The sequence below is a fragment of the Capsicum annuum genome, chromosome 1 (assembly GCF_002878395.1).
Source record: "Capsicum annuum cultivar UCD-10X-F1 chromosome 1, UCD10Xv1.1, whole genome shotgun sequence".
Classification (NCBI taxonomy): Eukaryota; Viridiplantae; Streptophyta; class Magnoliopsida; order Solanales; family Solanaceae; genus Capsicum; species Capsicum annuum.
Genome location: NC_061111.1, coordinates 19380489 through 19403410, shown reverse-complemented (window position 1 = coordinate 19403410; position 22922 = coordinate 19380489). Strand labels below are relative to the sequence as shown.

At 34.0% G+C, this 22922-nt stretch overlaps 1 protein-coding gene across 1 annotated transcript; it reads left to right on the top strand.

Moving 5' to 3' along the window:
* The first annotated feature begins 14154 nt into the window (after positions 1-14154).
* On the top strand, positions 14155-18464 carry LOC107871035 (dolichyl-diphosphooligosaccharide--protein glycosyltransferase subunit DAD1). The gene is made up of 5 exons (XM_016717829.2): positions 14155-14379; positions 14502-14549; positions 17683-17770; positions 17853-17896; positions 18144-18464. The coding sequence occupies exons 1-5, from the start codon at positions 14293-14295 to the stop codon at positions 18225-18227; spliced, it is 351 nt and encodes a 116-aa protein (XP_016573315.1). The 5' UTR covers positions 14155-14292; the 3' UTR covers positions 18228-18464.
* Positions 18465-22922: the final 4458 nt, after the last annotated feature.

The window sequence follows — 22922 nt, the reverse complement described above, 5'->3', positions numbered from 1 at the left end:
GTTATGGCCGATTTACTTTAGCCTATCAAAACAGTCCACCATGGACAGATTCGGATTTACTTAAATTTTTAAGGGCAATATGGTCATTTTCCATCACCTCTTGAACGAAAATTGGTCATTATATACATAGAATTAGCCTCATATCCATTATTTTATCATCCATTATTGAAAACTAAGAAACCCTAGCCAAATTTCAACTCCAATTATCTTGTGATTCAACCGTAGAAAATCCAAATTGATTGCTTCGAGAAGCACCCCTTATTTGTGCCAACAGGACTTCGAAATCAAAAGGGCCATTTTTTTGGTAAGGATGTAAATTATGTTGGTGTTATTTATATGGATATGTATATATATATATATATATATATATATATATATATATGCATGTGAGCATAAGAAGTATGTTATTTGATTGTTGTTGAAAGATGATTGGAAATGATGTTGGATTATTCTTGTGCATGGTGGGATTATGTTAAATTGTGAATGAATTTGGGGTGATGATGTAGTATTGATGATGTGGTATTGAAATGATGATTATATACATATACACACATAAACCTATTGTTCAAGTTGGTTTTTGGAATGTTTTGCAAATATTGGTAGTATGGAATTATGGAAGAGAATTGTGGTGTTGGGTTGCTAATACTAGATGCCAAACATTTCATTGTAGATAAGTGATTTGTAAAGGCGGGAAGTTGTGTTGAATTGGTATCTGAATCTACAACGAGGTATGTAAAGCATACTCTAACAATGTTCTTTGGCATGAAAACACCAATGTTCCATCAAGTAAGATTCCGAGGTTGTCCAAAAACATGTATTGTTCTACGTTACCAACGAAGTTGTTTCCATTCTATAAAGTGTCAAAATGTTTCATTGATATACCAAAAGGCTCTTATTTCATTGTTGTGATATTGATGATTCTGAAACACATTGTTGATGTACCAATGAGTCTTTATTACATCGTTATTGTATAGAAGGTCTATTACTTGGTTCCTATTGATGTATCATTGTTTCAAAGTATTAAAAATGTGGAGGCGACCGAAATAACAATCTCAAAGATTAATTGAACTAAGTGATGGGAGTTCTCTCTTATCGGGTGGTATCCCAGGGGCATAAGCCTAGCATGGGTCGATCCCTATTTATGTGTTTATGGGTGGTATCCCAGGGGCATAAGCCTAGCATGGGTCAATCCCAGTTGATATGTACTGGAGGCATCCTAATGGTCACAGTACAGTACAGTAATGTTTACAAAGACGATAAGAACGAAGGTAAAGTGATTGAATAAATACAATGTACAGGTTGTCACAAGTTCTAGTAAGTGTGGTCCACTCTTATTACGACTTATTCACTTGTTTCTGATTTCTATTGAGCTCCTATATCATATGTGATTATTTACAGCTTTACATACTCAGTACATATTTCGTACTGACGTCCCTCACGGGGGACCTGCATTTCATGCTGCAGGCACAGGTACCTCAGCTCATACACAGCACAAGTAGGAGCCAGATCATACAGCTGTTGTTGGTGAGCTCCAGTTTGCTTCGGAGCTTTCCGAGTCGGTTCCTTATATTTTGTTATTGTACAGGAGTCATGTGTGGGCGGGGGTTTGTCCCGACCCTAGTTATGTCATGTATATCCTAGAGGCTTTGTAGACATAAGGAAGGGTAAAGTCATGGAAGTTTATATAGTAATGTTATATTTGTATATGTCGTGGCCCCGACGGCCAAATATATATATATATATATATATATTTGTGCGTGTTGTGTTGATACAGGTAATTAGATCCTTCTATATGCAACGAAGTGCTGTCCAATTTTTGGTGACATGTAAGTGAAAGTACAGGTATTTGAACGGGTTCTCCTGGGCCTTCTCAGCTTCGGGTGCCAGTCCGGCCCGATGGGATTTTGGGGCGTGACAGAAAGGATGGCATGGGGCCAAACGACACTTGAAGTGGGGTAAGACTTACAACTTTTGGAATCGACTCAAACAATGAGGATTAACTCATGCCCCAGTTTCTTTTGACTGGGTGACTCTAAACTGTTTATTTGGTTGGACCGAGCCCTTAGTAGGGCAGCCTACGTATTTTACCTCGAGAGAGGAGAATCAGGTCATGCGTAGTTTTGGCAACTTATTCTTTTTTTGCTTGATTCTGACTTGTTTTTTCTCTTTTTTTTTACTCTTTTTATTTATGATTTTTCTGACTCTAATTTCTTGACACTCTTTTCTTCCTTCGTGGATACATTTTTCTCTCTTTTCCTTTTTTTTTGAAACATTCTGACTCTATTCTCTTGCTCGATACTTTTCTTTTGAGCTTTGTTGGCTTTATCTTAATTCCAAAAGAGGGGTATGAAAGAAAATAACACTAAGGCTCAAATGGGGTAAACAAAGAATAACACAATGTTTGAATAGCAGAATAAAATATCTTCGTCATATCAATCCTTGAAAATACTAGTACATAGCATGCAATGTGAAAGTGCACGATCAACATCACTTATGACATGTTTTACAACACTAACTTGCCCCGAGCATGTGTGTCACCTCTTTTTCTATACTTTTCAAACATACAATTCCACATTTGTTGTACATCCCTCACTTTGAATGACTCATGCTTTCGTGGAGTTGATTTTCTTTCTATTTCTCTTGATAGGATCACGCAGACACTGTTTGACCTAATTGAGACATATCTTTCAATTGATGACCAAGTTATTTTTGTGATTCTCAAAATAAATGGCCTTAATTTTCAAAGAAGGCTTGAACTTGTCACCAAATATCGCAGCACTGTACTATTTTCTCAGAGTTTTCTCCTAACTTTAGCGCTCTCATCCAATATTTCATGGTTAAATTAGATTTTAAGATCTGGCTGAAAATTCCGCAAGCATGTCATATCACTAGAGTCAACATAAAATGTACTGTATAAATAAAACAAACAAACAACACATATTTAAAACACAAAGGAAAATGGACAATTCATTTAGTTGAAATAAAAGATAGAAGGGTTTGAACCTAAACAACAAAAGGACAAAACAAGATAGATCCCAAACTACAATCCTGAAATAATTGTAAAAACAGAAAAGAAAATAAAACAAACTACCAGACCTGTTTCTAACAAAGAGAGGGTGACTTCTCAATTGCTCAGCCTGACAACTTAGCCACTGGTTTGCATATCAACCTGACTAGAGCTTCTCTCACTGTCAATGTTCTGCACCATAATTGATCCATCTTGAATCATCTTTTTAATTTCTCTTTTCAAATCTCGACAATCTTCAATACTATGACCCTGAGCATCAGAATGATACGCACATCGTACATTAGAATCAAAATTTCTTGAACGCCGATTAAGAGTGCACCCAAGGAGAGGAGTGCCCATGCCCTATTGTACCAATCTCTGAAATAAACTGGCATACGACTCTCTAATTGGTGTGAAGCTATCTCTCGACTTCTGCCTCATTTCATCATTTAGCTTGGATAAAAAATTAGGTTAGGAGGGTTTTGGTATGTTTGTAGAGTTAGAAGACGACTCTGAGGAGTTGGTTTATTCCACTGTGGGTAAGATGACATGTGGTTATGCGTTATATACTGGATATAGAGGTGGAGGAGCAGAGTATAATGGATTTTGGGAGTGATTATGTGGAGCTTAGGCATGAAATTGGGTTTGAGCCTGAGAGTGATGACAACGGGGTCTTCTTGACCGTGCTCGCTGTCCAACTACAATAGAAGATGCAACTTCCTCATTCTTTGTCTTCCCAATACTTCCTGAACCCTTTTGAATTGCTTGAGTTGTCACTTTCAATGTTGCAAAACTCACAATGCGACCCGTCTTAATTCCCTCTTCTATCATCTCCCCCATTTTAAAGACCTCAATAAATGACTTACCCAATGCAGGTAACAAGTGTTGATAATATATTTCATCCTACGCTTGAATAAACATCTTCATTATTTTGCTTTCTTTCATTAGCGGTTTCACTCTAGCAACTTGTTCGCGCCATCTGATCGCATACTCCCTGAAGCTTTCAGTATTCTTCTTCTTCATACTAGTTAGGGATTTTTCGTCAGGGATCAACTCCACATTGTATTGAAATTTTTACATAAATTCATTAGCTAGGTCATCCCAACTAATCCACTTGTCGATGTCTTGGCCAACAAACCATTCCGAAGCTAGGCCTAAAAGACTCTCCCCGAAATAAGCCATGAGTAGTTCTTCTTTCCCTCCAGCGCCTCTTAATTGGTTATAATAGCTCTTCAAATATGCCACTGGTCCCCATGTCCGTCATATTTCTCAAAATTTGGCATTTTAAAGCCAGGAGGAAGGTTGACACCTGGAAATATGCATAAGTCCTTATATGAAACACTTTTGTAACCCCCAAGTCCTTGCAAGTTCTTCATAGCCAGTTCTAATCTTCTCAATTTTCTGCTCATTTCCTCTTGTTCTTCTATCATAACAGGTTTCTCAGTGTTAGGAGGAAATTCAAGCGGGTGAGCGTCACCATAAAACCAGTCAACTTGAATATAGGCTTGAAAGTGTAACGCTGATCACCAGTAATATTCAATACAGGCTCTCTTGTAGAGTAGGGAGGCACAACTTATAGATGAACATTAAAAGTAGGAGCTTCAGGTGGGGGTGGCTCCACAAAAGCATGAACAGCAGGTGGAGCCGAGTATATGATAGTATTGGATTGGGGAGTGAGAAAATGAACATTAGAAGTGGTTGGATATTGTTGCCCCGGAGTCAATCTTGATGCATGTTGCGGCATATCAACAAAATTGGGAAATTGTGCATATGACACGGGAGGAAAGCTAGAAAGATATTCCAAATTATCAGTGGGAATTGGAGGAGGCGGCAAACCATTAGCCCAAGCTCGATGCATTTCTATCATTTTCTGCCTTAATTTCCAAATCTCTTCATTATCTCTTAAATTCTCATCTCCCAAACTCCCTATCTGAGTAGTAACAACAAACTTGGTATCCTTCTGGCCATAACCTTCTCTGTGACTTGGTGTAATATGGAGGACCAGCCAAAATGCCACAAACCAACCACCTCAAACTAACTGAACAAGAGATAGCAAATGCGTTAGAGTTCAAAACTTTCTCAAAATCTGTCCTTTTTTTTCCTTTTTTTCAAAGATCACCGAACCCAAGAAGGGCGTCTACGTATCTCACTCCCGAAAGAGGAGAATCAGGTGTGCGTAGTTCGTGAAGTCTTGCCAAAATGACCAATTAAACTTTTTTTCTTTTTCTTTTTCTTGAAATTTTAAGAAGAAAAGAAAAATGAGAAATTGTCAAAAGAATAGACGAAAATCTTTTTTTGAATTTTTCAGCTTTAAACTTGGGTTTTCAATTTTGCATTTCATACGAAAATGAAACTTGAACCTATTAAAGGAAAATCTTTTGTAGTTTTCTTTTATTGATGCATATGACACCTACTCTAAATGAAAACTGAAAAAAAATATTTTTGGATTTTTGAAATAAGATCAACCAAAAATGAAACCTACGACTACTGAGGAAAATTTATTTTTTTCGTATTTTTCTTTTCAAGACATGTATGAAACACCTACTCTAAATGAAGAGTGAAGAAAATCTTTTTAAATTTTTTAAATAAGATCTCCGAACCTATAATAGGCAACCTACGTATCTCACTCCCGAGAGAAGAGAATCAGAGTTGCGTAGTTCGTCCAGATTGGACAATTAAAGATTAAAGAATAAACTCAACCCTGACTTAAGAGACACGACTACAACGATAAAAAAAAATTTTGGGGGGGTTTTCACTTTGACACTCCACATAAGACTGACACTAACAACTATGAAAGAAAAATCTTTTTGGTATTTTCATTATATGAAATGTACAAAACTTCTATCATTTTTTTTATTTTTCTTTTATGAAAACTTCTATGAATGAAAAATCTTTTTAAAAATTTTTGAATTATGAATGATTACTAAAGAAACAAAGGAAAATCTTTTTGATGTTTTTTTTGTATTTTGAGAAGATGGTGCAAATGGTGAAAAAAAAAATTTTGAATTTTTATTTTTTTTGAGAAAATAAATACAAAAGGTAAAAGGAAAAAACTCTTTATTTTTTGAATTTTTGGATTGTGAAGAACAAAAGTCATAAAAAAACTCTAAAAAAACTACGAAACCCCTTTTTTTTATTCACCTTTTCGTTTTCTTTTTTTTTTTTCCGATTTTCATTGCCTACACACTTTACTTCTAACACATACTTTTCCTGAATCAGTCCGTCAAATGACTACGTTAAACTCAAAGATGCAACATTTAGTACATAGGGATGCTGTAGAGGTGAGTCTCCTACAAAGGACCAAATGGGCCTCCGGTAGGTCTCAATATGATGCACATAAGCATGACCTAAAGGCTGACCTACGCTGGGGTTCACTAACAAGGCTGTTCGGGGGAGCATATGGTCGATAGTGGCTGCTTTGATTGTCCACATACTCCATACTAGCCGACAGCTCCCCCTCCTAAAATAAGGGTGACTCAACTATAGGTCGTGTACACAACGTGTACTATAGAACTTGTTGCAGAAAGAATTGACTCGGTTATGCACATGATGCTAGTTATAAAGCGGTAACACATAAGAGAAAAAAAATTGTAAACAAAGAGCACGTAGGCACTCAACAATGATAGAATAAACAACAAATGATAACACAAACAATGTTTACACACCTATAATGTCAAATTAAGCCGATACAACTCCAAAAAAATAAGCTCGAATTCTGAAAAGGTTCCCCAGCAGAGTCGCCAAAGCTGTCACACCCCTTTTCAACCAAAAAAAATATTGTAAGCTTTGAAAGGATTTTCATTATTAAAGTGACAAAAGATTGAAAATTTATTTCGAAAAAGGATTATTTACATTTTTATTCAAAACTCAGAGTTGCCACTTGGCATAAATCGGGTGTGCCAAGTCACCTTTGAAAATCCTTTTCAAAACGGTTTGACTCAAATACTGATCCGCGAATAGAGATTTCAGTTAAGGAATTCTGTTGACCGAGAGGAAGGTGTTAGGCATCCCTCGATCCCGTGGTTCGACCACGGTCGCTTGGTGGAGCGTATCGGCTAATTTGATATTATAAAATGTATAAACCACATAAAACAATCAATCAAACACACGAAACAAAACAAATCTAAAATATAGTGTTCAGTCCAATTATACAATCCAAAAATAAAAAATGCGAAAAAATAAATCATATTCTAACCTACACTAATCCCGAACTACGTTTCCGTGCTTTACCCGATGCCTCGGGCCTTGATCACGAACCTTCTTCGAAGACATAATACGTCGGGGCATTACCCGGTGAGTAAATACATGAAACCTCGGGGCAATCCCCGGCCAAATGAATACATCTTTTCAATGCGAGAAAACCAAACCATTCAATAAAATTTCAAACATTCATTAAAAACACAAATTCAAAATTTGTCTACCTGAGCCTACTATTGCGTACACGTTTAGACCTAAACATGATACTATCGGATTCATCCAAATTAACATCTGTTTCCAATCAACAACAATCAATGGGTTAAACTAACCAACGTTCAACTTTATTAATTTTTTATTCCCACCCCTATTTCATGTTTAATACAATCCCAAACTCAAATTGTCATCACATTTAACATCTAGAGCAATTATTCAAAAGCAAACAAGATCCAAAGTCACCCAAATCATCCAAACAAATAGAATCAAGATATCGAATCACATCCATAATCACACCAAAATTAAAATAAAAGGAGAGAGAGGAGAGAATTAGACCTCAAATGAAGTTTTCGAATTCAAATATTATTTGAATGAACAAAAGAAATTTACATTTTGAATCCTTGAATTGAACCTCGACCAACGAGCAGGAGCCCGACAACACCAAACTCGACCAACTTGATATCGAAAACCGCAATCGAAACATTTGGTTCGAACCCAAACTCAACATCGAAATAAAACCAACTCGAATTGTGAGAAATCCTAACCCGAAACTAAAATCAAACTTAAATCCCAAAACCAGTACCGACCTGGATGAACCAAAATGGAAATCACAACAATAGAGTTAGTGAGTTCAAAAATTCAGTGGACCCATCAGAATAGTAACAAGACAACGACTGGGTGTCTTCCGATGGATTTTAAACTGAAAAACGAGGACCTTTTGCTACGCCTGAGCTCCGGTAAGCTCGGTAGCAACTGAAATGGAGATGTGATCTGCAGCGACAAAGTTTTTGGTGAAAAACTTGTCCAAATTTCTCTCTCGACTTTTTCTTTCTGTTTTTATCTCTCAACTTTGAATCTCACTCTTTCCGCTTTGATCCCCTCTTTCTCTTAATTTTTCTCTCAACCTCACTTCACCCTCACTCTATTTTCATGTGTTTGTGCATCTGTCGTTAATTGGGTGCGTTAATGTCTGTCTTTCGGTGGAATTAAGAGTTTGTAGTATATATGGGTGTGAGGGATTTTTGAGTGAAAGTCAGATGGGTGTGTTCCTTTTCTTCCTCCCTCTTTAATGAATGTGGTGGTCCCCTTTCTATTTTTTTATTCTGTTATGGGATAACCCAGGAAAAAACGTGAAGGGGAGGGGTACGTGGGTAGGTTAGTAGGGGTATGGGGTGAGGTAGGTTGTTAGAATGAGGTGTAAAGTTGGTTAGGATAAGGTTGTTATTTTTTGTATTTTTATGGGATATAATCACATGGGCGAGGGTGCACGGTAGGATAAGGTAAAAAATAAAAAAAATTCTTTTGGGGAGGGACAAAATTACGTGTCTACAATAGGTATTCACTAAGGCGATTATAACACATGCGTCCTACTTGTTTTAACCGTATAAAGATTTATGAAGCTTGATTAAATAATTTTCTCGAGACTTTTTATCCGCATCAAGCATTTTGAATCCTTTAGAAATTTTCATATAAATATCACAATCTAATGAGCCATATAAGTAGGTTGTGACAACGTCCATCAGATGCATATAAAGTTTTTCATGAACTGCCAAATTAATAAGATACTTGAGGTGATTGCATCCACCACCGAAGAATACATCTCCATATAATCAATGCTAGGTCTTTGCAAAAATTCTTGTGCCACAAGTCGTGCTTTATATCTTACGACTTCATTTTTCTCATTTCGTTTTCGTACAAAAACTCATTTGTACCCCACTGGCTTTATACCTTCAGGTGTTTGGACTATAGGTCCAAAAACTTCACGTTTTTTAAGCGAAGCCAATTCAATCTTGATTGCATCTTTTCATTTTGGCCAATCGTTTCTCTATTTTCATTCTTCGACAGATTTTAGTTCAAGATCCTCATCTTGTTGCATTATTTCATTAGCAATATTATAAGCAAAACTATTGTCGACAATTATATCCTTTCGATTCCATATTTTTCTTGATGAGACATATATGACTAAGACCTCTTTATTTTTATTATTTTCTGGTACCTGAACCTCTACTGAGGTTTTATCAATTGTTATGTCTTGCTGCTCTTGCTGAGTAGCTTTATCTATATTACGATTATTTTGATAATTTGCTACTCTTTTTTTGAGAATTTTTATCTTTGAAACCGATTGATCTACCACGTTTTAAGTGTGGTTTAGATTCATTTGCATTATTCAATTGCCCAATCGGAACATCAACTCGAATAGAATCATTAGCAGCTGAAATATGAGATTCTGTAACTCTTGATAGGTCAGTGAATGCATCTAGCAGTTGATTTGAAATGTTTTGCAAATGAATTTCTTTTGAACTTCTAGTTCACATTTATTTGTATGAGGATCTAAGTGAGATAATGATAATACGTTTCAGTCTATTTTCCTTTTCAACTGCTTATTTTCTTTCCCTAATGTTGGATATTGTTTCATCAAAACGACTATCAGCAAAACTTACCGTAAATAAATCTCCAGTCATAGGTTTCAAATATTTTATAATAGAAGGAGATTCATACCCAACATATATCCCCAACCTTCTCTGAGAATTCATTTTTATGCATTGTGATTGAGCAATTGAAACATATACCGCACATTCAAAAACTCTTAGATGGGAAATATTTGGATCTTGACCAAAAATTAATTGTAATAGGGAGACTTTATGATAACTTGTGGGCCTTATCCAGACAATAGTTGTTGTATCCAAAATAGCATGACCCCATATCGAAATAGGAAGTTTTGTTCTCATAAACATTGGCCTAGCGATTAATTAAAGGCGTTTAATCAAGGAGTCTGCTAGACCATTTTGAGTATGAACGTGGACAACTGGATGTTTAATTGTTATTCGAATTGATATACAATAATCATTAAAAGCCTGGAATGTAAATTCACCAACATTATTAAGACGAATTGTCTTTATTGTATTATCTGAAAATTGTGCTCTTAACTTTATTATTTGAGCAAGTAATCTCACAAATGTCAAATTACGAGTTGATAATAAACTCACATCTGACCATCTTGTAGGTGCATCTATTAAAATCATATAATACTTAAATGGTCCACATGGTGGGTAAATGAGCCCACATATATCACCCTGTATATGTTTAAAACATGCAGGGGATTCAATTTTCACTTTAATTGTTAATGGTCTAGTAATTAATTTGCCTTGAGAACATGCAACACAAGAGAATTATTTAAATTGAAGAATATTCTGGTTCTTCAATGAGTGTCCATATGAATTCTCAATTATTTTGTGCATCATATTAGAATCAGGATGACCCAATCAGTCATGCCAAATAATAAAATTATTTGAATTAGTAAATTTTTAATTTACTATGACATGTGTTTCAACAGTGCTAATACTTATCTAATATAAGCTGGAAGAAAGAGCGAATAATTTTTCAAGTATATATTTGTTACCCAGCATTATTGTAGTAATATAAAGATATTCAATCCTTCCATCATTTGTAGTCTCAATATGATAGCCATTTTAGCGAATGTCTTTGAAACTTAATAAATTTCTTTGAGACTTACTACAATATAATGCTTCATCAATTATCAAATTTGTTCCTCCGAAAAGTAATAAATTAGCTTTTTCGGACCCTTCAATTAGTTTTGTACTACTAGATATAGTATTAACATTGACTTCTTTTTTTTTTTTTTTTTGGTGAGACCATGGGCTTCTTTCATCATCAAATAAGAGAAATATTTTTTATCTTTTAAAATAATATGTGTGGTAACACTATCTATAAGACATATATCATCGTAACTGATTTTGGATCCAATTGATGATTGGAAAATTTTCATATTCTTCAGGAAAAAAAAAGCATACTATAAGAAATTTGAAAAACCAACACAAGAAATTGCATTAGAAATTTAAAAATTAGAAATACATAGTACTTTAATAAAACAGAAAAATATAATTATAAACAAAAGAAAACAATAACTTTCTTGATAATTTATTCTTCAATAAGGTGATCAATTCTTCAATCAATATCCTCATAAAATCTTCAGCTCTCAAATGGGTAATATCTGAGAGTTCTTTAAAGTCATCATCTTTGTAAGCAAGGTTTGCCTTAATATCATTATATATATATGTATTCGATGGGGCTGTTTCATCATCATCACCTCGAAAAGTCAAGTGCGCTTCCACAACATTTTCTTTTCTTTTAAGAAAAACTAGATAAAGTTTAACAAAATAATCAGGCGTACGACAAGCACGTACCCAATGACCTTTCATACCACATCGGTGACAAATATTAACTTTACCCTTTGAAGGATTATTTTGAGAACCTTTATTATTCTCTTGTTTATTTCCACCATTATGACGATAATTATTTTGTCCTCTGCTACGTCCACAACCATGGCCTCGACCACAACCGCGATAATAGTTTTGCCTTATTTCAGGCTGATCATGCGCTGCTACAACATTTGCTTCAAGGAATGGAGCAGATCTAGTAAGACGAGCTTCATGATTTTTCATTAACAAAATATATTCTGCTCTGTCACAAGTAGGCATGTAATCAATTTAGAATACTTCTTAAATCTCTTTTCACGATATTGTTGTTATAGCAATACATTAGAAGCATGAAAAGTGGAAAAAAAATTCTCTAGTAAGTCCTCATCAGTGATGGTTTCTCCACATAATCTTAATATTGAACTTACTTAATGAAATAACAGAATTATACTCAACTATGATTTTTAAATCTTGAAACAGAAGGTGTACCCCGTCATATTTAGCTTTCAGTAATACCAGCAATTTTAGGTGGTGATATCGGTCCTGCAAGTTGGTCCATAATTCGAGTGGATCTTTCACAGTTAAAAAATCATGTTTTAATCCTTTGTGGAGGTGATGATGAAGAAAAATCATAACTTTGGCCTTATCTTGACGATGCGTTATTTTCTTGTTTAATAGTATCTCCAAGACCTCTAGCGTCAAGGTGAATTTCAGCATCAAGGATTCATGATAAATAATTCTTTTCGATAATGTTCAGTGCCACAAACTCAAGTTGCGATAAATTTGACATAGTAAAACTACCATAAAAAAGATTAATGAGTTAGATATAATGATATTTTCAAAATAAATTAACCATCTCAAATAAATTTAAATAGAATCATGTATTGTTAATAGATTATTATCAAAAGTTGACTTCCTTTAGCAATTTATATTTTTTTTGTCTGTGTGTATTTAGAATCTAAAAACAAATAATTACATAATAAATACGTACTTTATAAGGGATCTCGTGCCATACCGTGTTGAAAATAAATACACTATAATAAACTAAAATAAAAAGGAGGGAGAAAGAGACCTATAGATATAAGAAAATGACTTTATTTTCTTTTGATGTGTTTTTACAATGTACCATGCAATGTCTTTTATAGGCAATAGTATGTGTAGTATGTGAAAATACGAGCCCGATTGGATAGGATTTAAAAATAGTTTTTTAGCTTAAGTGACTAAAAGTTTTAAAAAAGTGCTTATAAATTAAGTAGATAAGTGTTTGGATAAAAGTGCTGAAATTTAAAAAAAGTTTTTGATGTGTTTGGTTAAAGTGATGCCAAGCAATTTTTTATTGTTAAAAATACTTAAAAATATCCTTAAAGTTGTTAACACCGTAAGTAAGGTGAATTATTTATAATTTTTAATTCTAATAATTCAAAAATATTTCTATTTAAATGCATTTTTAGCGTAAAATGATTATCCGGGATCAATTTATAAATATAATTTAATTTTTAATTTTTAAATGTTTAAAAATTAAAATTTAGGACATTTTTATATAAAAATAGTATTATATTATAATATTGCAGGCTCGTAACAATTTGGCTATGTTAAAATGTAAACCTCTGATGTAATGATATATTCTCTGAAAACAATGGAGAAAGATGAAGAGGGAATTAGAGAGAAGCAACCAAGAGAAAAAAAAACTACTTTATATATTCAAGAGATACAAGTTCAGGGTATTGTTGGAATTGAAAGAAAATATAAGGGTAAAAAGGTAAATATTTTTGTCAAACATAAAAAAATTTTAATCTAAAAAGTAAAAAGTTGGGGTACTCAACTTCTCACTTTTTATTTATTTTTTAATTAATTTTAAATTTTTTAAGCACTTTTTAATTTTACTAAACACCTAAAAAAGTTAAAAAAAGAGATTAAAAGCTGGTTTGACCAGATTTTAATCCTATTTAAATGGACTCTACACACCCACGAAAGAAATAACTTCTTTACATACTACAATAATACGTGTAGTATGTGAACTTCCACAAAAAAAATAACTTCTTTACATACTACAATAATACGTGTAGTATGTGAATATCCACAAAAGAAAGTAAGTTATTTACAATAGAAATAAAATATATAGGCTAGGAACATTTTAGAGGAGCGGTAGGCCATGTCATCCACAAAAGAACTCTATGACCAGTTTCCTATTGTTTAGTGCCTAACAGAAGAATGAAGAATTAGTATCACGGTTGTCAACTGTGGGGATACCTTGAGAAACAAACAAAAAAAAAAAGGTAGGTTATGTTTCTTTTCTTACTTTAACCATAAAATTTCAAAAATTACAAGGAAAAACTATTTTTATTTTTTTTTAATTTTAAATTACTCATAAAAATTCAAAAATAATTTAATTTTTATTAATGACCAAACATAATTCAATTTTTAAATATCATTTCTCCACTTAAAAAACGAAAACAATATATTTTTTTCAAATAGTCACAATTTTCATAGTTAAAACGCCACCCTTAGATCAAAAAATCAAATGGTGGTTTAATTTTGTGTATATGATTCAAGGGCATTTGGGTATTTTACTTTCTGGGGGTTTGGTACGTCCATTTTCACTCCAGCATTGTGAGATCGAGGTCACAGAGAAGAAGTGTAGAGTGAAGCAAAAGAAAAATGGCAAAGTCGTCGGCGACCAAAGACGCCCAAGCTCTTTTCCATTCTCTCCGTTCTGCTTATGCCGCTACTCCCACCAATCTCAAGGTTAATTTCTCCCTTGCTCCTCGATTTCCGTGCTGCAATTTACGTATACATACAATTTTTCTAAATCTATACGTGTATTGCTATGTGGATCCTAATTGAATTATTATTTTTTGTTGCCGTAGATCATTGATCTATATGTCGTGTTTGCGATCTCCACTGCGTTAATTCAGGTATTTGCTGAATAACTTTGTTGTTGTTGTTGTTGTTGTTGATCTATTTGATTCGGATGTGTCCATGGGATCAATTTGGTTGATATAGATCTGTAATTGTTACTCTCGCTGTTTCGATTTGTTTGTCTGATTTTGAATTTGCACAGAGTTAAAGAAAGTGGGAAGACTTTTGAATCTTGTAGTTAGAGATATGTAGAATGTACCTGATGCGTGTTGTTGGTAGGAGGTGGGAGGTATTTGGTGGAATTAGTTGAGGTGTGCACAAGCTTTTTCGGACACCATGTATATAAAGAAAATAAAATATAAATGTAGAATTTACAAAAATGCCTTTAAGTTTTGTGGTTTTAAACATGTCACGTGGAAAGTTTGATTTGGATGTGTCCTTGGGGTTAATCTTATTTATATAGATCTTAGTCATTACTTCCTTCGGTTCAATTTGTTTTTACGGTTTTGAGCTAATTTTATGCCCTTAAGAAAAGCTTATAAAGTGAAGGATTTTTTTTTCATTTGATAATTAGAGGAAACTGATCTTGTTTCCTGAGTTCAGTTGTCAGAAAGGAAGATTCAAATTCCATCCTATAAATTGTGCAACAACGCCAATAAGGTTAGGTTAAGTTGTGTTTATTCTGAGAATCTGTGGGTTTCTTTAGTTAGCCTAAGCAGAGCGATAATGGGGATCTATAATTTACTGTCCCCTTTGCTATGTTGCTCAGACTCTTCAAAATGTCATGGGTGTGTGTCGGATCCTCTAATGCTAGTGCTTTTTTGGAGGATCCAACACGAGTGCAGCAACATTTTCGGAGAGTCCGAGCAACAGAGCCCCGTTGTACATTCAATGAAGAGTCATTTGGTTTGTGTCAATTTCGTCACGACACAAACTTTACAGTCCGCCAATGTGGTCACCTCTCATGGATTTTCCCATTAGCATTATCTAGTAGCTACCATCCTATTGCTCTAATCCCCTCTTTTTATTAATCAAAATAATTTCATCAATAAGACCAGAAGATGGTCTTACATACAAGAGTAACCAAAGGACACAAAAAGGACTCTATATGTCCTTCCCAGCATCCTTTTTCAGGTCTTCACCTCTCCAATGCTTCTGTCAGACTCATAGGATTAGGCTGATATTTGACACAGGATGCACCAGCAATAGTTCCACTATAAACTAATTATAACCATGTCCTTTTCAAGCATCTGCTATTAAAGATGGCTTTCAGCATTGCATACCATGTGAAGAAAGTTACTTTCTTTGGTACCTTTTTCTCCCATATTTGATTTCTAACGTGCGTTAACTCAGCAACTGTGAAATGACAAGCATAATCAATTCTAAGGTGGTGATATTTTCCCCATCACTCTTAGCGTCTTCTCCAAAGCAGTCATGCCCGTAAACATTCTTAAACGTTATCTGCATCGTCCTATTTTTCGTTCTTGTATGTATTTCCTAAAGGTAAATTTGACAATACTTGGCTCCCTCCTCTTATGAGGAGTTTGGCTACTGTTGCTTCTTTGTCAGTTGCGACAAATATAATCGGGCAAACTCATCTTTGGAAGTTGGATCCCAATACCATGCAGCCGATCAACTTGGCTTTGGTTACATATCCTTACCATAAAACCGATACTCTTCCTCTTTGTATGCTCATCCATTACGAGGTAGTACCTTCCATGCGAACCATCGATTTTGATGACACCAGCATCTAGTTACGATCATCTGCATCCATAATGTATCCATTTGACTCAAACATCTCAATTCTCAACTATTTTTCCTGTAGAGTTTGTTTAAATATTACTCAGGCCAACCAACTCTAGAGGGGCTATCACCTTATCGTATTCTACCAATGATATCGTTTCTCTCCCTTTCTATCATATCATAAGAAATATCTCATTAATTTTTCAGCTTTTCTTTTCCAACTTGGATAGTGAATAAGGACATAAAAAAAAATACTGGTTAGTGTCGAATTGATGAGGGTGATCTTTCTTCCTCTTGCTAAATACTTCATCTTCCACCGTCCAATCTCTTTTCAGTCTTGTTGAATCACTGGTTGCCAGAGTTCAGTGTCCTAACTATCCTCCTCTTGTATGGCTGTGTTAACCCTTGATCCATAAAAAGATCAGTAACATGACCCCTATGAAGCACGCTAGTCTAGCTCCTATTTGCCCAATGTGGCCATACCTGATCTTTTACCTGCTCCCTGCAACTTTTTTTTTTTTTTACAACAACAACAACAACATACCCAGTATATTACCACATAGTGGGGTCTGGGGAAGGTAGAGTGTACGCAGTCCATACCACTACCTCTAAAGAGGTATAGAGGCTGTTTCCGATGGACAATATGGATTGGGCAAACCACCCCTCTGCTACAGATAGTGCATGCAAACTCGTAAAAGACAACCAAGGGCACTGTTAAACCCCCCTCACACACACACAAATAAAAATAAAATAGAACGAAACTATTTTACCACCCCTAGAGGTTTTGCATAAAAAGCGTATCCATTGACCTTTTTTTGCAAAATTCACATATTTATTTGCTGAATACATTTTGTACTATTTCCAAAGAGGACTCCTTTTCCACAAGTGACTACTTTGTTTTTCTTTGTTTTCTTGCTTCTTCCTTAGGTCTTAAGATCTGTTTGGATTGAAGGCTTATTTTAGGTGTTTTTAAGCACTTTTGCAGTGTTTGGGTAATTAAAAAGGCGCTTATAAGCGCTTGATTTAAGCTAAAATGATAAAAATAAGCCAAAAGCCATATGTTAGGATTTCTAACTTATGGCTCTTTAGCTTATAAGTCAAAAGCCAATCCAAACGGGCTCTTATTTCTGTAAAGTTTAAATATTTGTTAACACGACAAAGTTGTCTGAGAAAGGAATAAGGATTATTTTCCTGTAATTTGTTATTTGAATGTGATTTCTTATGGTAAGGCGAATATAGTGTGCGACTCTCAGAAGGCAACAAGCAAGTATAATGTGCGACTCTCAGAAGGCAACAATGCATGTGTAAATAGATCCTCAGCTAATTCATTTGTTGTCAATTTGAAGAGTTAAAAACATGATTCAGTGTCTGAGAATTATGATTTTTTGCTTGATTTGCTTAATCCATCTGGTTGATGTATTTTTCGCTTCTAATGGCAATAATCAGGTGGTATACATGGCTCTTGTTGGATCATTCCCGTTCAACTCTTTTCTCTCTGGGGTGCTTTCTTGTATTGGCACAGCAGTCCTTGCTGGTGAGCTAAGTGGTCTATTTAGATACACTTCATTTTAGGAAAATGTTAAATTTCAACTGATTGATTAGTATCTTTCTTGCAGTTTGTCTTCGGATCCAAGTAAACAAAGAAAACAAGGAATTCAAGGTAACCTTTCTCGAGATATGATCTTCCATTTTACAGCTTTCCCTTGAATCTCCCCTCTACTTCAGCTGTATAGAAAGACGACATGAAGTTGTAGATGAACAATATCCTGCACTTCTCATTATGGGTCAATGTAAAGAGAGATAAAAATGAATCTGCTGGGCTTATGTTTGTTCTTTCCTTTCAAATTACTAGTGCTTACAGATATGTCAATGTATCTCATCACTTGATATTTGGTCCACCATTGCAGGATTTGCCCCCGGAACGTGCTTTTGCTGATTTTGTTCTCTGCAATTTAGTGCTCCATTTGGTGATCATGAACTTTCTTGGCTAGATTGAGGCACCAAATCCCGAGAAGGCGAAAACATGTTGCTTTCTTTTACAAATCTTGGTGATTTATATGTAAGGATAATATAGAGTCAATCGTAAGGATTTTGTTAGGCCTTGAAATATTTTCTCATGCATGAACCTATAACATTCATGAATCTTATATGAGTATCAGTGAAGTAGACAAACTTTGGCCCTTTTGAGTTCTATATAGCCAAAAAAGAGACGAACATTTTTGGTATCAGTTATTTTGCTTTTTTTATTTCCAAGTGAACTGAGAAGGTATCACCGGTAGCCTGATCGTGTAGAAGATTCCAACACATGATCATGAACTGTGTGTGCATATCCTAAGGCAGATTCCTCACAAATACTCTCTAGTGAAGAACTCCATGACTCATTCTTTATTGTTATTGTGATATCACTATACTGTGGCTAATTCAATTGGCCACTTGGTGATGTTGGTGCGATGGCAACAACGTAGTGGGTAGACAAGTGTTCAAATTTCAGCAGAGACAAAGTCAGTTAGTCTATGCGTCTATTTAGCTGATTCATCTGAGGAATTTCATTACTTCCGGCAAAAGAAAATTGACCATGGACTTTGACCTGCTCTCTCTCTAGGACTTGGGAGTTTTGGCAACCTCCCTATTGAAACTGATTTGTTGAGAATAACAATTGAAAAGGGCGGCTCGATGCATGCACCCCTGCTACGAGTGGGGTCGGGGAAGGGTCGGACCAGAAGGGTCTATTTTACACAATCTTGTTGTTTTTCATTGCTTGAATCCATGACCCCTTGGTCACATGACAACACTTTACTGGTTACCTTCTGGTGAAGAATGACAATTGTTTTTCTTAGAAAGAATGAATACAAAAAGGATGCTTGGGTTATGATTTTCGTAGTGCAAGAATTTTTTCTTTTTTTCGAGAAAAGTTCCCCTAGGGTATCACACATTTCATGATATTTCTCATCTGAGTATAATATTAAACTTATCCTTATTGTGGGCAGCTAATAATTTGTATCGATTGTAAAAGTAAAAATTGATACCCTCCGATAAGATCAGATAGTGATTTAGGCGCTTCACCCTTAACTTTTAGTCGTTCTACTAGTTTTTAATCATTTAATTGGCCAAGTCCATATAGGTTTCTTGCATTAGTGATTCATATTTTTTAATCATTTAGTTGGTCAAGTCTGTACAGGTTTATTGTATTAGTGATTCATAGTTTTTTAATCATTTATAGTTGGCCAAGTCTATATATCTAGAAATCCCTGGGATCGTTTTAAAGTCTGTTAGTTTTCATGAATTATGCACAGATTTTTCTTCTTCATATTGCTCAGTTCTTGGACAGAAATTTTTTGACGACTTCTATTGCAGATGCTTTCTTTCTAAAACGGAGTTTCCACGACTTCACCACTTATTAGGTATGCAATGCAATATAACTTTGTCTGCTTGCATTTGCTGAGGTTGTCAATTGTCATTATGGCATGTTGGAAAATGTTTTTCAATTTTCTTATTTTTGATTGATCAAAATATTTTAGAAAATATTTTCTCTAGGAAAATAAGTTCTTTGAAAATGAGAAAAACGACTTTTCTAGTGGAAAAAGGAAACACAAGTTTCATAAATGATCTTGCTCATTGTCTCTTCGTCATCTCCCAACCAACCCCCATCCCTTGACCATTCCCACCTCCAAAAGCCCACTTTCCAACCTCATCCCAACCCCAAACGCCCACTCGCCAACTTCATCCCACCTTTATAGTATTTCCTAGATCATATGAATAATAATTTTTGCTTACATATCAAACATCGAAAAATATGTTAGAAATTTCACTTATTATTTTTATTTTTAAGATAAAACAGTTTCGAGAAATATACATATTCGTTTGTACCAAACGCACTCTATGTGTCCGCTGCTGGAGAACTATGTTATATTTTCTGGTTCATAGAAAGTCATCAATTAAAGGATTTTTACAGCAAAATCACGTAAGTTTCATCAAAAAAATATTCATTTGAGAAATTATTTTATTACACGTATAAACCAATGCATACCTCCCCCCCAAAAAAGGAAAAAAGAACAGGTAGTCCGATATTGATTATGGACGTAACATTTGAGTATTGACAGGTTAATAAGTACTAGAAAGTAAAAGCAATTTTTTCAGTCTGTTTATATATATATATATATATATATATATATATAATATTTTAATTTTAATTTTTTTCATGATATGTCTAAGATCAAGGGCGGATCTACGTAGTGGCGAGGGGGTTCACCCGAACCCCCTTAGCAAAAAATTACGTTGTATAATATAAGGTAGAAAATCTATATTTATGTACATATATTAATTTTGAATCACCTGACACAAGGTTGTTGGATAGCTCAGTGGTACAAACTCTACTTCTTGGGGCGCTACTTCAGGCTTGTTTGCGGGTTCGATCCCCACGCCTACAGAACTAAAAAGAAGAAGCCTACAACTATTAAAAAAAAAACTACAGGATTCGATTCCCGTTACGCTGCTTTTTTTAAAAAAGTAGACTGAAACCTACCGTTGGACGCCTACAGAACTAAAAAGAAGAAACCTACAACTATTAAAAAAAAACTACATACCTCACCTGCTATATAAAAAAAAAAAACTTTAAAATAAGTTAAAATATAAGTTTAAGTATAAGCCTAAAAAAAAAAAGTTTAAAATAAGTTAAAATATAAGTTTAAGTATTTTATATTTATAGACTATATACTATTACTCCCTTGAAATTATATTTTGTTGGTTTATTCACACATTTATATTTTTATTATTTTTCGAACTCCTGAAGAAAATTTCTGAATCCGCCACTATCTGAGATAAGATTAAAATTTATTTTGATATATTTGATTTAATTTTAATTTAAAATTATAAAATATAAAAAATTTCTTTAATTTTTAAAAAAATTCGTACCAAGTCAAAGTGAATCATTTTTTTTTGAAACGGAAGAGTAATAATTAAATTCTTACCTACAACGGAAGAGAACTTTTATTGTTTTTTATGATATTAAAAACAACAGAATCAGAAAGGAACATATCATGTTTGTGGTTATGTGACAATTGTCCTTTGGAAAGAAAAGTTACAAGTGCTTAAGATTTTGCGATTAGCGATATAAACCAAGCATTTTTTCAGAGACTTTCCTAAAATACAAACTAGCATAATCTGATTTTGTCTTGACTCTATAATACTACATCCTAATCTTGTGGATTATTTTTTTTCTATGTTGATTAGATAGCATAATTAAGTTTTGGATAATCATTACGAATTGCAACAAAGACAACTTACTTAGATAAACTATCTTTAATGTATACTTATTAAATCTAAATAACGTCGTTATCAAATTAAATACAAAGCAACTGTTATCTCTATAGGACAAGAAATATAAAGTTTTTGTTCTGATGATAAAGGGAAAATTTCACGTGGATCACATAAAAAAGTAATGCGATATGATTGAAGTGTGATATAAGACATGTAAATTCTTATACGACTGTTCAAATCTTCAAAGGCTTGTCCTCTTTTTTATGTCACACTTCATATATTCTTATGTTGAGGTATTTTTTATATTTCATTTATAATTATAAGACATACCTAAAAGAATATATAATGTAAGAAAGAACGTTCATATTTCATTTCCCCCCGCTATTTCATATGCGTGGAGGAAATTAATTTGTATAAATAACATAAATATCAACCTTCTAAAAATAATTACACACTCTCCCACTTTTTTAATTACTTTACTTTTTTTTCCTATTAATATACATAACATAACCGACATATATATAGCATTCTGTGTATATGTGAAATTTTTGTAATATGTTTAGGGAGTTGAGAATTTTTGTAATTTTGTATTTGTGTAATTTTTAGAATTAATTTATATGGATTCACATCCTCAATATTTTTCTTCTTACGCTATGTTCGGTAGGAAGGAAATTGTCATTTTCAAAATATAATTTTTAAGACGATAAGTTGATGTTTTAACGTTTCTTTTTTGTGTTTAATAACTAAGCAAAAAATATATATTATCTCAAAAATATTTATATGCAATCTAGCAAAATACTATTGGAGTGAAATTGGGTAAAGAGTGGAGTTCGAGGGTGGAATGATCAAGAGGTGGGGGTTGAATAAACGGGAAGATAAAGTGTACGCAATCTCTAGTCTCTACCTCAAAGATGGAGAGCTTGTTCCGATAGACTCTCGAGTTTCGACTCAAGAAAATTCATCCAAAACAATCTAGAAGAAAATAACAAAATGTATATGAAATAACAAATAGTAATAGGCTAATAGAAACTAATAATATGATAGTTGTTTGTAATTACATAAAATAAGTCAAAATAATGACTGCGGTGCGTTGAGTCATGTGGTTTACTTGGGTTTGTATCATATTTACAAGCACAACAAATAGTAATAAAAATTGAAGGACAAAAAACTACCGAAACAATACTATCACTAATAGTGTAGATGGAAAACAAACATCACACTACCTACCTACCTACCGATCTTTCACAACCTCCTATCTAATGTCACATACTTGATAAGTTGAAACTGTATTCTGTATTGTCCAATCACCTCTGTCAAGTAATATGCCTTTAATTTACTCAATCTCTCTTGAAATCAGACATAGTCAGTCTCTCACACCTCTACACTAAGCATTCAAACTTCTCCTTTTCACATATTCGAACTATCTTAGT

Excerpts from the sequence above, each read along its gene's own strand:
- LOC107871035 (XM_016717829.2), top strand. The coding sequence starts at position 14,293 with ATGGCAAAGTCGTCGGCGACCAAAGACGCCCAAGCTCTTTTCCATTCT. Across the intron at positions 14,380-14,501 it reads CTACTCCCACCAATCTCAAG|ATCATTGATCTATATGTCGT; the intron begins GTTAATTTCTCC and ends TTGTTGCCGTAG. Across the intron at positions 17,771-17,852 it reads TGGCACAGCAGTCCTTGCTG|TTTGTCTTCGGATCCAAGTA; the intron begins GTGAGCTAAGTG and ends TCTTTCTTGCAG.